Source organism: Phaenicophaeus curvirostris, chromosome 15 (assembly GCF_032191515.1).
Source record: "Phaenicophaeus curvirostris isolate KB17595 chromosome 15, BPBGC_Pcur_1.0, whole genome shotgun sequence".
NCBI lineage: Eukaryota > Metazoa > Chordata > Aves > Cuculiformes > Cuculidae > Phaenicophaeus > Phaenicophaeus curvirostris.
In genome coordinates this window covers 2,253,578-2,271,832 of record NC_091406.1, presented here as the reverse complement: position 1 = coordinate 2,271,832, position 18,255 = coordinate 2,253,578, and the positions used below count along the sequence as shown (strand labels likewise).

The following is an 18,255-nucleotide window of genomic DNA, read 5'->3' as shown; positions in this document are numbered from 1 at the left end:
TGTATATTATGTGATATATTATGAGGACTGAGCGGAGTTTAGTTGGCAGACAACAATGTAGACTTTATCATCACTGAGAATATAAGGCCCAAAGGCTTTGAAACTAAAACCAGAATGAGAGGAAAGCTAGATGGAGCGTGGGGAGAGGTTGATTTGTTTCATACTCATGCCTGCCACGTAGATTTAACTTGTTGTTGAAAGATCATGTTTTCCTTTTAAATGGAAGTTTCACACTACAGCTGTGTGTGGTTTATCTTATGAATACAAGAACACTGCTATACAAAAGACCCTATTATCCATGTTGTCTTTTTCATGTTGCTATATAGTCACTAAATACTGAAAAAAAAAAATGCCACGCATTCTTGTATCAACCCAGGCTTGCTAGAAAACACTGCAGGGTCTAGGAATCTGTATCTTGCATCGTCTAATATTCCCATATGAGCCATTAGGCTTTGCAAAGCTGGGGTTTTGATGTGGCTAGCTGGCTGCCCGTATCACTGCATTCCCTTCTTTTCTGCCTATGTTGTGGCTTCCTCCAGCAACTGCTGTTGGAACAACAGCACCGATGACAGGACAACATTGCTCGCCTTCAGATGCAGGGTACATTCCCAAGGCAGAGCCCTGCTCAGGAAATCCTTCTTGGTTTTTAGTCATTTAAAGGACAAATTGAGGAATTTCTCGTGACAGGAGGAGAGAGAAGAAGCTGAGCCAACCTGAATTGAGTGAGGATGCTGAGAATCTAAGTGTAGTTGATGGGCTTTGTTCAGCACTGGGGATTGTCTCTGTCAGACTGTATCAAGCTAAAAACTCCATCTTCAACACAGAAGGGTTTTTGTTGCTTTTCTCTGTTGGACAAAAACTGTAAGAGAATGTGACAGGACCAAGCCAGCCAGAACTCTGGTGTATCTGTTTGTCTGTCTCCTCCAGGGAGGGACTCATATACTTCTAACATCAAAAACACATGTTTTTTTCCTATGAAAACAAACAGAATGTTGGGTTTTTTTCTTTTTGCTAGAGAAAACTCTCAAGTTTCTCTATAGGAAAGAGTATAGGTGCTCTAACCCTCAGATCATCTTCATGGCCCTCTCTGGACTCGCTGTATGAGATCCGTGTCCTTCCTGTGCTCAGACCTCCAGAACTGAACAACTTCTGGGCAAGTAGCATAAAGCACACATGCAATGCAGCCTACACATGGTATTTGATGTGGCAGCTTTGGTTTGAACTTATCAATCTTCCAGTTTGCAGCAGTGATAAAATCTATGTCAGTGTATTTATACACCAGGCCCTTAAGGTGTTTGGAAGAAGAGAACGTGCTGAAAGGCAGTGCGGAGTTTAAGAATGGAAAAATTCACCTTGCGTGCTAGTATCTTTGATAAGGAGAAGCCAAGAACAGTAGGAAAATTATGTTCTCTCCTATGTATGGATATTGCATGGGAAATGTGTACAGCATACACACATTGTAGGGAGGAAAAGCAATTTATCATTTTCAAGAGGAAAAAGAGTTGCTGAGGATAAAGAATCTCATAAAATTGTAATCAACTATGAAAATTGATAGTTTGCAAATCAAAAGACTGCTGAGTGTAGGGCATCATTTTCCTTGGTCCTTGCACTCAGGAAAACATCAGCATAAATCAGAATATTGTATTCCTTGAAAACCATTTTAAGAAGCCATTCCATCCTCAGCCCTATTATAAGGGCCCAATAGGACAAATTTTCCAGTGTCAGGGAGGTGTTTTAACTACAGGTGTTTTGTTAATGTGGCTTTTTGAGAGAAAACATATAATGCTGCAAACTCCTTTCCAATCATAAATGGAAAGATTAAAACACCTCAAGTAAGTGATTAATGTACTAATTATTACTAAGCCCAGGAGCATACAGGTCCTGTAGCAGCAATGTATGTCTTTGGGGTGTGATGCCACCATCTGTGCTTTATCACCTGAGCTGTTTTATTGTAAAGAATTAGTCTGCTTACAAGTAAGGTACCACTCAGTATGCAGTGGTAGGCAATCTACCCAATCTCTTGCTTGTTTGGATACCTCTTTTTTCCTGCTTTGCTTAAGATAATAGCGCTTTTATATTGCCTTTGGCTGCAGACACAGTAATGGTTAGCAATGATATACGTATATTCGCCAGGGGAAATAGCAAAGGATAATCCATATTTTCCAAAGTCTGGAGCCGAAATGCTTGCAAGCTTAAAGTAAAATATGCTTACTTGGAATTTATTAATTTGTAGCAAGGACAATAAAAATGCATTCTTCAGTTTGCTGTTATCGCAAGTTGCATGCAATAATTTACCTGCGCAATGAATTAGGTAAGACAAGGGAGAAGAAATAAAAAGTTTAAACATGAAAGGAGGAGGGAAATTATAAGAGAACAGGAGTAGAAGTGCAACTCATATATTTGTAGGTGAAAACAAGCAGTTTCTCATTAATCACTCTTGAAAAGACACCTTGCTATAATTTCTAGTTAAGCTAATTTTCATGCAGAACTCCTGAGCTACTTTTTTGCGATATAACCTATTGTGTTTTCAGTTATACAGGTAAAATATGTGTATTACTCACATGCGCGTGGTATGAGACAAAAAACTGCCTGGAGGCACTGAGTTGGAGAAGTTTAAATCAATTTTCAGAGGTGCAGGTGCAATCAGAAGCTCCCAACTCTCAGTCTTATTCTCCAGAGTTGCGTGGACACTGTCCCTTAAACACAGGGATGGTTCTGGCAGCCACCAGCCATTTCCAACAGCAGATCCCTTCCTTTGCTCTCCTCCCGCTGGGACACCTCCTGAAGTCTGGAGGAGCTCTAACCCTGACAGTGGTGGGAGGAAGAGAAGATTAAAAGCTTGTAAATGCTTTTAGTTGGAATTTACAAACTTAATTCAATAAAACAAACCTTGTCTCTGATTAAAAAGCTCCTGCATGGTATTTTACTCACTGCCCTGTGTTTTACAGCACATTTTCTTTTCTTCTCAAGTAAAGGAACTAGAAGTCAAGGAATTGCAGAAGTGGAATCTAAAGCCTTTCCTTTGCTAGAAGTCCCTGCTATTTTGTCTCTCCGGTTGCCCCTAGGCGTCTCCTCTCAGATTACACTTGAACAATCTCTGGCTTTTAAAGCTGTATAAAACAAGTAGACTTGAGGGCTTTCTGTCGTGGCTGATTTCCTTCCAAGCTGATGACTCAGCTCTAGTTAATACTTGGCAGCTGGTAGGTGAGACAGACGTGAAATACATCTCTCTCTGGTAAGGCCTAGAAAAAAATAGAACTAGAAAGATGGGAAGTATATGCTAGTGAGTGTAATTATTTAAACTATCCCCATATGGGTACACAGACATACAGCGAAGTGCAGACACAGATTTCATTTTATTCTAAAGCAACTCTTAAGTCCATTTAGTTTTGCCAGTCTTGGAGACTAATGATGGACTGTATAAACCACAGAAGTGGGTTAGGTACCTTCAGACACTGATTTCCAGTGGAAGTTTCTAAAAACCCCACAAATTTTTCTCAGCCCCCCACTGAGGGATTCGTTTTCCTTGAAGAAGAAATTGAGCCCCCACATATCACATCCACATTAAATTCTGTTTTTTTTCACCAATAATGTAAATGCTCTTTAAATGAGTAAATTGTTAAGAAATAGTTAATGGCTAGTATTAGGCCTTGTTGGTTTGAGCAATGAAGGCAACATGATTGAAAATCAATGAACTTGTCTGAAATTGTAATATAATTAGTAGTTCTGCCAATTGAGTATATTAAATAGTTCAGAGGGGCCTTCCTGAAAAACGGTAAGTCACGTTTTGAAAGACTCTCAGAAAGAAAGAGAAGTAATTTATAAACACTTAATTTGTTCAGCATAACAGGTAGTGAATGCACAGGCTATTTCCTGATGTGTATTTAATTAAAATTTTGAATAATATGCTACTTCTAATAGGCAAGAACTCCAATTTCTTCCTTACTAGATTCAGTGAAGGCTTGGATTTGATACTTTTATTTTTAAATAGCTGAGTAACCACCTTGAACATTACTTTAATGAGTCACTTAATGAAAGAAAGGAAGAACAAGCAAGAATGGTCTAAATACAAAATCAGATATTGAGGTTGCTTTGTGGTCTTGTCTTATTAGTTTACTCTTTTCTATTATTGTTTTCTATTTTCTGCCTCCAAAGCTGAGCTGTAGGAAAATCATTACCGTGGCTTGCACTGAGAGTCAGGACATCAATTATATCCCCAGTTCTCAGATCAGAACTCTTCTGCTGTGCCGTGTGAAGGTAGCAGCTCACAAGCCACCAACAAGGGGTGGTACCTGATGGGTGAGTTTAAAGTTGCCAATTCCTTGTTTCCCACAGTGCCACCAGTGATCCGCGTCTACCCCGAAACGCAGGCGCAAGAGCCTGGTGTGTCAGCAAGCCTCAAATGTCATGCCGAAGGCATCCCTAATCCCCGAATTACCTGGCTGAAGAACGGCATTGATATCGTGCCAAAACTATCCAAACAACTAACGCTCCTAGGTAAGAACAGAATTTTGATTAATTAAAGTATTGTAGACAGGGATTAAGGAGGATTATTTTGCACTTTAAACTAGAAGTTCTTGCACTTTCACTAAGCCATGGTTGTTGGAATTCGTGTTACAAAAGCCCTGTTCTTTCTTTTTATCTTTTTCTCCTGTGAATGTCTCAGGAAATACAATATTGATTGGTAAAAGTGGTAACAGCATTCTGTTAAAAGACAGGTTCTCCACTGCCTCCTTTTGTGTACAGCTGTACAAATTGGAAGGGAACTGCATTAAATTCTTTGTTCACCACGTTGGATGCAAGTCAACTGAGAATCACGTGGCTGCCGAGCTGTCTTCTCACTCCCACCTCTGCAGAGGGAATCAAGTCTTAACTCCTGTTGGTCCCTGTTCAAATGAGGATGTAACATGTGCAATGAAAGGAAAAAAATATTTATTTGCAGCTCTTCCAAAGGTTTTCAGCAATAGTCTAACTCTAGAAAGCAAAATGGTAGGAGAACTGTAGAAAGATCCCTCCCAAACCCAAGTTTTTGGTAATCTGATGAAAAGCAGTTTGCAAAATTGAAGTGAATTTTCCTGCACTAAAGGCAAAGCTTGCTTTTCTTTAACAAGAAGAAATAAATGAAATGTAATTTATTGTTTGCACTTGGGATTGTTCTTCGGGTTTTTTCTGACGCAGAATGCGTATGTACTAATGGAAAGAAGCAAAACATCAGCTCTCATGAGAATCCCCCACGTACCTCTATTTACATACAGGGAAACGTTGTGCAGGGAAGCCACTTGGCAGCGGGTGGCTGCGGCAATGGAAAGCAATTAAGGGCAGTAGAAGCAATTAGCAGCAGCGAGGAACACTGTTTATGGGTGTCTTTCTTACAGCAAACGGAAGTGAACTTCATATCAGTAGCGTTCGGTATGAAGACACGGGTGCCTATACCTGCATTGCTAAAAATGAGGTGGGAGTGGATGAGGACATATCTTCGCTTTTCATAGAAGACTCGGCAAGAAAAACGCGTAAGCCTGATTTTCCATCTATTTGTTTCTTTAAAGAGTGTTCAAATGTAATGGTATAGGGGCGATTTAATAGTTCAGTCCATTGCATGCAGCGTGTTGGACTCTTAAGGTGATGCCAATTTTGTCTGTGCTTTGTTCAGAGCACACTGTTTGGGGAGGAAATCACATGGGGAAGGTAAAATTTCCTCGTCCAGGACAATGGTGCCTGTTGTGTACCAGAATGGCACCGAGTGTGGTACAGGTAACATCTTTACTAAAGTGGAAGTAATTTCAGATATAAAAAAATACAGAATCTAATAGTTTGTCAATTACATACGGTTTCAGAATATAAATTTCATTGATTTCTGTACAAGACGACTTCTTTTAAAGCCAGTTATGAGTCAAAGTTCTCAAATATTTAGGTGCTTGGGAAATGTTCTGGTTGAATTCTTTATTTTACCTGTATTTACATCGCTAACTAGCAAAATAGGTTTCCCTTGGTGTGAAATTATTTTCCACTTCACAGACAGATATTCTTCCTAGCTGCATGTCTCCCATAGGAGTGCGACAGTGTTATCTTGACTGCACTGTCCCCAAAACACAATTAATGAAGGAGGTGATTAGTTGCCCCAGTGAAAAATCTCCCAGAGGCCTGATCCTTCGTAATTCTTCTGGCTTAACTGTTTGGGAGATGGCCTGGATTCATGGTGATACAGAAATGGTAGGTGTAAATGGGAATTTGTGACTTTTCTGGCAATTAATATAGAGCAAGAATTGAAAACAAAGTTAGCCATAAATATACACTCTCATGGTGATTTTTTGGAAAATATATTCTATTTCTCATTAAACAGATTTATGTATTCTTGTTAGTACTGGTCATTTGCCCTTGAATACTTGAGCAAGGCAAGTTAGAGTGTGTTTAGAAATAATTGGATGTATCTTAAAGAGAAATTCAAATACCAATGCACTTACAAAGAGTATTTGAATCCTAAAAGAGAATATAGTTGTGTGACATTCCAAGAGAAAATGCAGGAAAATGTGTAACTGCCAATCTCAGGCTTCTGAAGGATGTCATGTTTACTTATTGAACCTGTACAGAATACCACAGCCTCTACCACGCCTCCTGTGACATTCTGAGATAACATCTTCTTTTTAGTAAGCCTTTGATCTTTGCACAGGCTGAAGTTGGCTTCATTTCAGTGAGGATTTTTCCCATGTCAAAGTTTCAGTATTGTCTCTAGAATGAGCAAATGTATTTAGAAATCTCTGCCTTTCCTAATGATTTATTTGAATGAATGTTAGACTTTTCAAGCGTTAAGCAGTTCACGTAAACATGAATATTAATTCAGTTACTTGCTACAATGACAATTTTGACGTTGTTGTGTTGTTTTGTTTTTTTTTCTTTTCCTGATGATTTTCTGGCTTTCCCAATTTTCTGATGCTGCAGTTGCAAACATACTGTGGCGAGAGGAAGGTACTGCAGTAAAGTTCTTTTGTCGTAGTGATAATGTGCTTGTCTGCTTTAATAATTCCATGATGGGCCATTCTCCACTGACTTGCCACTAACTCTGTCAACTTCCACAGTTACCAGATTAAGTACAGACCAGACATTTAAAAGCTAAACTAATCGAATAAGAATTCTCACACTTGTAATATGAATCATACCTAGAACTTCTTTCATTTTCCACTATGAAATAATAGCTGACCGTAAAATATTTAAAAATGTGAATTTTATATAAACTGCCACCAATGTGAGTAGTCTGAGATTCTCAAACTGCATTAACAAATGTGCAAGTGTCAGAAGTACTACCAAATTACCATAATTGAACAAGTAAGACGTAAATTCAATACACTGCATTTTTTAAGCAAGCAATTCAAGCTCTTCCTCCTCAGTAGCATGTATTGATGCTTACTAGATGAGCAACAAAAATTTTGTTCTTGATTGTTAGGCAAAAAAAAATCAACCCACAACAGGTTTTGCTTCCCTCTATCCTTTAAATCGATGCAGGGTAAAGGTTGCCCCATTTCTCTTTGGTTTAATTGGCAGTTGAGATCTCTAGTTTGATCACATTTATGGTGTGCCCTGCACAAGGTCAACGTCTGTGTATCTTGGAAGCCAAATTAGAAAGAAACCCATCTTAAGCAGCAAATTGACTCAAAGATATTGGAGGCACTTGAAATGAAAAATTCTTTGATTTTGTGCTGCCTTGTGCAGTCATAATTTCCAAAACACCCAGTGAGACGCATCGTGCAAAGGCCCAAGAAGCTCTCAAGCAGTCCCCTATCTGCCTTTGTAGGTACTTGCCCAGGGGCTTGTCTGGGGAGCCTCCCAGCTTTGGACTCTTGGGGAAGGTGAGCGGAATATCCAGCTCACTGGAGGGGAAGGTTCTTAGATTGAAATCTAGGATACTAAAGTCAACTTCATCTGGAATGGCTCAGATGAGAACTGTTATGTTTAGGAGACCTTTCCCAATTCTTAACGGGGTTTTTTGTTATATTAGGGGGTTTGTTCTACAGATCTCGGTTTTGAACTAGTTCTGTCATCCACCTTGAAATTCCTTCAAATAAAGGGGACAAAAAGAAAACCCCTTCTCATCAATCCCCTGTTTCCCAATGTAGTAGTGCCTCAGTAGAATAAAGAACACAGCTGAGTAAAATCCTCCATTGGCCACCTTCACACTGAACGAATTGCCCAGACTGAGGAGTTGTGGCAGCGTAGTCAAGAGTGGAGTCTGTTTTACCAATGTCCATGAAATTGTTAGAGATTACCCCAGTCAAGACTTGGCAAATACTTCATAAGTCACAATAAAACGCCTGCTTTGTCTATTAAAATCCTGCTTTGTATAAAAATCAGTGTGAAGATGACACTCTGAGGAAGCATCTTAATTTAAATTGGTAAACTTTAAAAAGAAAATACCTGAATGCTATTAGGAATTTGTATAATTTTTTAGCCACTCAGCAGAAAAACTTACACTCATTTTACTGTAAAACAAGTGTTGGGGACTTGCCGAGTCACTAACTCTAAACCTACTGGGGTAAAATTATTAGCAAAGTATTTTGGTTACTCATTAAGGCCATAGGTTGGGAATTCACCCTCATTGTAATAGAATCATCAGACAAAATCACATTGCTCTCCTGCATGAAAATAATAATACGCATCTTCACAATGGTCATAATTTGTTGCCTGCCTGTTTCCACTTCGTAGGATTAAAACCCTTTACTCATGAGAATATGTGCACTCATTCCAGCCAGGGTCAAATTCTGCCCTCTGATGTGTTCACTCAAATCCCATCGAAGCAGGTGGGAGTTGTGTGCGTGCTGTGAGCGTGGATTTTGGTCCAGAGTGCCCGAATGAAATGTTTTAACAATATACTCATAAAGAATTAACCCTTAGTCCATAAAGGTACATTAGTACTCGATGGAAGTTCAGTACCTTTTTTTCCTACGTGCATGGTCTCACGCCGTGGCATCACATCTAAGGATCGCGGCTCCTGTGCCCGTCTGATGCCCATAACTGGGGTATTCCTGTGGTATGAGACTCAACTTGAGGCTTGTCCATACAGCAAACACCATGTGCTTAGATGATGCACTCCGAAGCTGCTTATTTGGCACAAAAAAGAGAGGGTTTAGCTCAAAAAAACCCCTCCTAGCCTTACTGACTACTATGCATTTAATGAAATTTTCCAAAAATGTATATATCCAAATTATACATGTTCTTAAAGTGACGTTTTCTTATCATGATTTAAACCTCAATCCTGCAAACCCTTAAGAGATGTGAGAAACTCTGTAGATGTGAGCAGTGTTTAGTGCTGTCACCACAGAACCAGCCAAGGGAATTGTAACGCTGAACGTTGCTCAGGTCTGTAGAACTGGGACCTTATTTATCCATGGATAAAATGTCATTAATTACAAATTACAAATTATCACATCACCATATTGTTGGCAGATAAGTACACTATCAACATTGCTGAGGGTGACAGTGGTCATTGCAAACACTTATTGGTGGCGGTATGGAACAGATGAAATGATGCTTGGATCTTTCAAACTTGAGTGTTTGAAAAGATCCTGAACATTTCTTAACGATGCTTGTTACTACAATTGCATGTAGTTGAAGAACAACTAAATTATCTGTGTTTTAAGGCATTTCTGCATGACAGAAATGGGATATATGATTTTCTGACAGCAAAGCAATGAGACAGACAGCTTTCCAAATCGCCTGGAATGCCCCAGTTGGATAAATATGTGCTATTGCGATGCTGAACTACTCCACATTTGTGAATTACAGTTTGCAAGATTTCAAAAATGTATTTGTTTTGGTGGCTGTGGAACCACAGAATCACAGAATGGGTTGGGTTGGAAGGGACCTTTAAAGGTCAGCTAGCCCAGCCCTCCTGCAGTGAGCAGGGACATCTTCACCTGGATCAGGTTACTCAAAGCCCAATCCAACCTGACATTGGCTATACAGTTAGTTGAAGAATATAGAGAATGTATTTTCATTCCTGGAACAGGTGTTAAGCATATTCATTTTGCATCACAGTTGCAAGAAAACAAGTTATCTATAACAGAACAACCCTCAGATCAATTTTAACTGAATCTCTTCAGTTCTTGAGTTATTAGAATGCTATTTTTAATGAAAACATTAAAAAAATTAATTCATAATCTGAGGGAGACACAATGTAATAGAGGGGCTACTTTTAATCAAATCCCTCTTCAGTGCACGACACTTGAACGCAGTTATTTGCAAACAACCACTGCCACCAAGACAATGCATTTTTGAATGTGTCTGTACCTCTTCACTCCTTGAAGCCCTCTTTGTGACATGAGATTTGGTTTTGTGAATGCACCAACTGCATCCAAGTGACCAACTTTTATATAAGGCACATTTTGTTTGTTGGGGGAGGAGGGAGAGTTCTCAAAAACAGCTATGGATACATAGAATAAAAAAATCTTGCTCATTTTTCTTTATCCCCCTTCAAGGGCTGAGTGTTGGGAACATGTTCTATGTCTTTTCTGATGATGGGATCACAGTCCTCCAGCCGAATGAATGTGAAATCCGGAGACACATCAGGCCCGAAGAGAGGATTTTCAGCAGTTATGTAAGTCCTAAACCCAGCAGTTACAGCCGGGAGCTGGGAAGCTTTCTCTTAATCTCTTCAAGGGTTCTTATCGCTAAAGGACCTGTTTGACAGAGTGGTGTTGGAGTTTGGTGGGCTTCCTGTGGCATCCCTGAGGTGTATCATCGTCTCCTCTTGCAAATTAAGGGAACCACTGAAGTTATAAGACTGACATGGAGGATTACTGACACACTGCAGAGAATTTGACTGATTATCATGTCCCAGCGTAGGCAAAGACTTTCACTTGTCCTGTTTGACCTATTTACATATCCATGCACAAAAGTTGAAACTAGGAAGGTATTGAAGTCTACAGCCAGGAGATGCACACATTACTCACTGGTGCTAACTGGCCCCTTTTACTGACTCCATAGGCAAAGGAGTGGGCTACTTTCTGCTCTCTAAAAATAGTTTCCCAGGTGAAACCTCAGCAGGGGGGGCAGATAAAGATGCATGGATGATGGTTGTGCCATGCTGGTTCTCTACATCTTCTGCCATTGAACCAGAGGCTTGTGTTGTCCTTGTTTGCTGTCTAGCATTTTCTGCTGTCTCTGAGTTTGCCGAACCCTTGCTTTTGGAAAGTACAAAGAAAATTTGTTTAAGTGTCAGTGAACGTTAAGCACGAGCTTGATGGAGCTCAAGATGGCAAGTGGGGTAACCCATGCCTGGAGGCCCCGTGCGGCCAGTGTTTTCAGTGACATGTGTTGTGCCTACTCAGGTGTCATAGCCATGTATATGCTCATGAAACTGTCAAATCTCATAAAATACAGGTGCTGAAATACATCCTGAAATGCTTTTTTAGTCACTCCTTTATTTAGGATTTTGTTAAAGGCTGCGTTTACAGAGGAAGCTGAGAATGTGGCTCCCTTCTGAAGAAAAGGGCTCATCCTTGCTTTCAGTTTGGGGAGGAATAAAGGGGGTCAGACTCTGCTGCAATGGGTCAGGATCTTCCTGTGAGTCTGTATTCAGTATTTTTTTATATCTCAGCAAATTTGTGGTTGATGTTTGGGTTTTTTTTTCTACTAGAATATTTTAATGTACTTTACTTGAAATCTAAACTGATGCTCACCCCAAGATTGGTCCTTCACATGGGTATTAAGCCACACTTGAGCTGTTGCTACTCAAAGACAGTTCTCTTGTGTTTCTTTTCCAAAGAGCTGTAAATATTGAAGAGGTGGTTCTGGAGAAACAGCTTGAAAAGAACAGAGGAGAGAAGGCACTTAAGGAAATAATGTCAGCGCAGTGGTGGCCATAAAAGGGATTTTTAGCATCTTTACTTGACTGCCTTTCAGAGAGACCTCTAAGGGTTTCCTGCAGATATCATAGGGCCCTTTCCCTTGGTATAGGGAGGACTGACTATTTTTTCCTTGCTTTTCTCTTTTAATATCTTGAGCGTTTACCGTGTAGACAGTGACAACAACCTGGAACTTTAGGAGGGTTTCTACAACAAAGGTTCCTTCATTTGCTCTTAGAGGGCACAAAAGCAGACGAAGCAGCTGCTGCTGAGCACTGTAGCAGAAAGGCCGATGACCTTTCCTTGCTCTCACTGGTTTTGGTGGATGCTGTGTTGTCAGAGCCCAAGCCCCAGTGTACAGCTGAGGATGAAGAGAGCAGTTTGGGGGCTGTCAAGTGCTTGGCTGCATGAACAGCTGTTGGAAGCACAAGGCTGGCTTTTATAGCATGTTTTAGCTTGCATTAGTGTAGATCTCCAGCCTGGCTGGACGTCCAGAAAGGAAAATGCAGCAAAGCTGCACAGTGTTCTATCTTAAACCCTTATGTGTGGTCACCACCAACTTACTGAACCGAAAGATCTAGGATGCTTAGAGGTGACTTTTTTTAATCCATAACCATCACTCTGATACAAACCTGGTGTTCACATTGCTTTTGCTTCTACCTCTTTTTTCCCCAAACAAGCTCTGCTGCTCGAATCGCTTGCCCTTTAGGGAGGTTGTGAGACTGTTTAAAGTAACTTGGCTGTTACATTGACAAGATTTAAAACCAGCAGTTGTGCTAAACAAAATATATATGCGTTCATTTAGTTTTACCTTCATTTGCACACCACGGCCTGGTCCCATGCAACTGCTCTTTCACATAAAGCAACTCAAGCGAAGAAATGTGATGCAGAGTAGCCAACATGCAGAGTCTTGTTGGTGAGATCATGTATGACTTTTCAAACTTGGGGTACCAGTAAGCTCCCACTAAAACTAATACCATTTTGGCACAGGACTCAGTGACTGGAGAATCAGAGGTAAAGTAAGGCATCAGGCAGCTGTGAACAGAATTTGATTCAAAATAACAGGATTTAGTTCCTTTTGAAGAGAAGTCTCTATGTTGGAGCAGTGGACTATATAGGACACTATTTATTTTGCTACTGTTTCCTTAAGCACAAGCATCTTGGAGCATGCTTTCCTGAACTGAATGCAGACTTTATAAAAAAATATAAATCTGTGATTCAATTAATATAGATCTCTGTTTTTCCAAAGCACAGAGTGATATTTCTATTGCTAATAAATCCTGACACCGCTGTAAGTCTTGATGAACCACGGTGAGCTTCAAAAGACAGAACCTTAGACTGTGTGGTTATTTAAATTCAGTGTGAGTTTTCAGGAGGTCCAGCTGTTTAATGTCACTGGGTAGAGCCTGGCTGCAGCATGCTACCTGATGGAATAATTATTTCATGTTTTCCAGGAAAGAGAGGGGAAAAAATCATCCTAATGGAATCCCCATAGAATTTTTTTCTATAGTTTTCCAGGCTAAGCTTCTTGCTGCTCCAGGCCCTGAACTTGTAAAAATTAAACCTTTTCTCCTCTTTTTTTTCCTCAGGAAGAAATCTGCCCTAGAGTGGAAGGTGAAGGCACTCAGTCCTGCCTCTGGGCTTCAGCAGTCAATGTCAGAGACAAGTACATTTATGTGACACAGCCTAAGCAGAATAGAGTAATGATAATTGATATCCAGACTCAGAAAGCTCTGCAGGTACTTACATGGGGAATGCTTTATTCAGTGATGGCAAAGGGCTTTGATATGGGACAAAAAAAAAAAAGGTAGATCTTTGCCTGACATCGCTGAGAAGTTGGGCTTGTGTTGTGTTCACCCATGGGGTCATACTGTTTGTAACCTCACTGGCAGGAAAAAAAACTCCTTTAGAGGCTGTTTATCATCATCTCGGGGCTGCATGTGCAGCCAGGCTTGCAGCTAGTGTGGTGAAATAATGCTAGAATGAATTTCTGGCTTATGCTTACTGAGCTGCTGCCTGACCTTGGTTATAAGCAGGTTGGGAAGAATGAACTGGTGTGGGTATAATTCAAACTGAAATTGGCCCCTGATCTACTGGCTATAAGTAACGGCACAAGATGGAGTGATGTCTCACTGGAAAACAGCACCAAGCAGCCAGATTTTTCTGCTACTGGTGCTGCTGCTGATCCCCCAATCGATTGGAAGTTAATCGTGCAAAGCTGCACAAAAGGGAGTAACCGAGGTACATGGCAATGTCTGCAGTAAACTAGTGCAATATCATCATTTGGGTCACTGTAATGTAAATGCCCATCTTTTCTTTTTTTAAGACCTTGGATGTCGACCCGTTACCAACCAAATTGCATTATGACAAGTCCCACGACCAAGTCTGGGTGCTTAGCTGGGGCGACATGTGGAAATCCTCACCAACCCTGCAGGTAAGTCCTTATGTGCCTGAGCCTTTGCCCTTCCTTGGCTTGGCATCACCGGCAGCAAGCTGGTGGCTGGTTGGTTGCAGGTAATTAACAGCATTTAATGGTCTGGATATAAAGCTGCTCTTTCATTTGCATATCTAGTGTGTTTTATTCATCCCTCCTCCATCCATCCTCACATATTTTTCCTGCTGTTTAATTTGTTTCTGAGCAATGACTGTGCCCTAGGCTGGCAGCAGGACTGCTTTGTCACCAAGGTCTGTTTTGTTTTAAGGCTGATGTTAGAGCCAAGTGCTATAAAGTCATACAGCAAGGGCTGGCAGCTGACTGCGAGCAGTACAAGCCTGTGATGCTCCAAGTCATTTGTGCAGCCTGCGTGAGTGCAGCTTCTTTTTAACTTGATTGAGGTCTAAAAGCAGTGGGTACCGAGAAGCCGCAAAGAGAGTACTTTCTGCATAGAAATCTGTTACTCTTCAGGTTATTGGCAGTGTTTCTTTGGAGATGCATGTCAGGCTGAGCCGCTCACTCAAGGAAGCCTGAGATAGGGACTAAGTGTCTGTTCACTGCAGAGCTGCAGTGCGCCCTGCTCAGATGCTATAATGACCTGCAAATTTGGGGGTGTTGCATGTAGAAAAGTCATTAAAAGGTTAATGAACTGTACTGTGCCTCAAAATTCACAGTTCTTTCAGGATTACTAGCCTACCACCCTTGTTATGCTTTGAGCAAATTGCCCCTGTTCTCCAGGTATAAAGGTATTTACCGCTCCGCATCTTCCACATAGAAGTCATCCAGCTTTTCTGCCAGTGCACTAAATTGCTACTTATTTTCCTTAAACTCATTTCGTCACTTGTCTCTCACAAACCTTCACCCTTCTTTTGGATGGTGGTGGAGCATAATGTGTTGGAATTGTTCCTTTCATCATAAAATGAAAAAAAATAACAGCACTCTGGGGCATAAAAAAAAAAAAAGAAAGAAAGAAAAAGAAAAAACAGCAAAAGCAAAACCTCAGGGACAAATTCTGCTATTGGATGTCAGTGACTCCAATCAAGGAGTGCCAGTGAAGTCCCTGCATTGCTCCCTGCTCAGCACCTTCAGACATTTATACCAGGGCACAGTAATGCACATACATAGGTTTGGAAAACTAAATTATCTTCCCTCTCTGGACTGCCCTGGAGGATTCACTCTTCTGTTGACAGTACAAAAGCACGAAGTACAGGCATTTAGTTGGGCATTTGTTGCTGCTGTTTGTCATATGACAGAGTTAACACCACAGCTGACTATCCATCCAGACATGCCCTTCTCTAGCAGTTATTTTTTGGTCCTTGCTGCCCAGCCTTTCTGAAACACAGGTGTCGTGTGAGTGCTTCTACCAGAAATACTTGCTTCTAAGTCTGCATTAAAACATACCCCAACAGGCAGAGAAGAAGGGTGCCTGTGCTTTATGACCTAAAAACCTACAAATCTAGGCTCTGTGTTAGTTATGAGGCTGCCCAAGACTTTGCTGGCGATGCTGCCCCATGGAAGTGGGATGAGTCGTAGCCACCAGCCCCATCTGAGGTAACGGTGGCAGCCTCCAGGCTTCCAAAGGGACCAACGGACCAGAAACTCAACAGGGGCATTTTTGGCAAAAGACACCAGAAACAGAGTGGGGGCAAATAAATGAAGGTTTCTGAGGCAATGCCACCAGCTTGTCTCACCTGGGGATGAGCAATTTCCTGTACAGGGTCTAAGGAGAGAAAATGGTTCTCTTTAGCCTTTCTGACTTAATTTCTTCCATCCAGCTGTGAGGGGTTTCTGTAATTAAAGGAGAGATGGCACAAGCATGTGATTATTAAGAAGAACACACCATCTGCACAGTTGGAAACTTGTTATAAGGCTCCAGCTCTCAGATAGTCCTTTCTGTTATCTTTATGAAGTGCAGTTACACACATAGAGAATGAGATTAGCATCGGCATCAGCATATCTTTTCTTTTTTCTGACCTTCTTTCCTAAAAGGTGGGCAATGACTAATTTGGTGAAGCTCATTCTTAAAACCGGCAGTGGTTATTTGCAGACATGCGATAAAATATCTTTTTTAGGAAAGATGCTACTGCGGAGGTTGATCTAGATTTCCATTCATTCTTTGGAAATCAGGGATTTGTCAAACAGCCCATGCAGCCAACTAATGGGTTACTGTAGTTTAGCCATTACTGGCTTCTGGGAAGCAAATGTCTGGCCTCATGAAAGCACTGTGTGAGAGTGGGCATCTTTCTTGAGCAATCTAATTGGAAGAAATCTAAATGACAGGAACAGAACAGCTGTCTGAACTAAAACTTGCAGGGTTTTAGCATTTCCTTAATGAATTATGTAGCTATAAATTCAAAGCAGCTACTGTTGCGCATTAGAGAGCAGAAGTTCCTAATGAGTGGACTAAAGTCATCTTGAACTGAGCAAACAATTTGAGTATTTGACAGTTTAATTATTGAAAACTTCTACCTCTCCTTTTCTGGAGCAGTGGAGGAGCTGAGTTTCTGTGGCCTTGGAGGTGTGCGCTGTGCTGGAGGACAGAACAGGGTGGGCAGGCAAAGGGCCTTTCTCTGCTCTGCTCTGAATTTTATTCGGTGCGGTCCATGGATGAGCAGTTCTTCTCCTTCAAAGTGATAATTAACTGCTGTGAGCTAGTGTTTGATCCTTCAAGCTGGTAAATTATCACTGTGCATTTAAGTGAGATTGATAAATATGACCATGGAATAAATGTTTATTTTAGACAGTGAGAAATAAACCATTGTGGTCCTAGTGTTGTCAGACTACTTCAGCTGCTGCATGACTGCTCTTTCTTGAGATACAAACATCTTATGAAAGCAGAGTTGTGCACTTACCTTAGAAATGTCAAGCTTCAAATAGTATTTATTAGCACATCTTTTTCAAGACAGCTACACCAAACAATATTTTGAATTCATTAATCAACGTCAGTCTGCTACTTCCTTGGAAAAGCCACTCGGTATGGTGTATGACTATGAGTCTGTATTTACCTTTTTCCCTTACTCGCTGGTCTTCCTGCACTCAACCTTGTGTGTATTTATTGTAGGTAATACCAGAGGCAAGTGCTGGGGAGGATCCGCATGTTATCCGCACGCCGTTTGAAGGAGTTGGTGATTTTTTTATACCACCTACGAATCTTATTATTAATCATGTTAGGTAAGACATTATCTTAACGAATAGCAACAGTGACCGTACTGCTTTCTTCTAGCGGGCATCCTTCTAGTAATCTTAAAGCATTTGACCAATTTTAATGAATGAGTTCATGATTAAGCTAACTACTTTCATCCCCATTTTCATATGTGAAATGGAGAAATGATTGAGCAAATTACTTGTAGTTATTCAGCAGATCAGTGAAAGAGCAAGAAACAAACCTACACATCCCTTGGACTGTGCACGGGCATTCAAATCTCAGCCCATGCCTCCTTGCAGCAAAATATGAAGCGCTGCCCTGGCTTCCTTGTGCTAGGTTCATTCCTGTGCTTTATGAATTTGGGTAGAAACCTGCATCGAGGATTTATTGCCTGAGATGGTAAAACTTTATTCTGCATGAAGCATAAGGTGTGATTCTTCCACGTGTTTCTTGCTATTTACTTGTTCAAATATTGGATCTCTATGTGAGGTGTATGGTTTGAGCAGAAAAAAGGCATGCGCTGCATATTAAAAGCAGCACCTCCATGAACCGTCAGGTTTGAATGGTAATGTGTTGTAGTAATTAATGAGATTGTATAACTAACATACTAATAGCTTGGGTTAATACTGGCTGTTTCCCATTAGCATTATCAAAGGGAATGATAACTGCACAGCATTTTATACTGTTCTTACCATGTTATAACTTAACAACTGTTTTAACCATATTCTGTCCCCAATAACTAAGTTAAACACTCAGAAGGTCATCATGTAACTCCTTACATTGATCTTGGATTCCTTGCAGTGAACACTGAGGACAGGGGGATCACATTTAAACAATAATGT

General features: G+C 40.7%; 1 protein-coding gene across 4 annotated transcripts in view; it reads left to right on the top strand.

Moving 5' to 3' along the window:
* The window catches only part of FSTL4 (follistatin like 4), a 214,981-nt gene that overhangs the window by 192,544 nt on the left and 4,182 nt on the right, over positions 1–18,255 (top strand). For 3 of the 4 annotated variants that reach the window (XM_069869380.1, XM_069869381.1, XM_069869379.1), the window contains exons 9-15: positions 4,336–4,497; positions 5,376–5,510; positions 6,937–6,963; positions 10,467–10,585; positions 13,424–13,573; positions 14,161–14,268; positions 17,330–17,439. In XM_069869380.1, coding sequence (XP_069725481.1) covers positions 4,336–4,497; positions 5,376–5,510; positions 6,937–6,963; positions 10,467–10,585; positions 13,424–13,573; positions 14,161–14,268; positions 17,330–17,439 — 811 coding nt within the window. The remainder of the gene's footprint in view (positions 1–4,335; positions 4,498–5,375; positions 5,511–6,936; positions 6,964–10,466; positions 10,586–13,423; positions 13,574–14,160; positions 14,269–17,329; positions 17,440–18,255) is intronic. The other variant, XM_069869383.1, reaches the window with a different exon arrangement.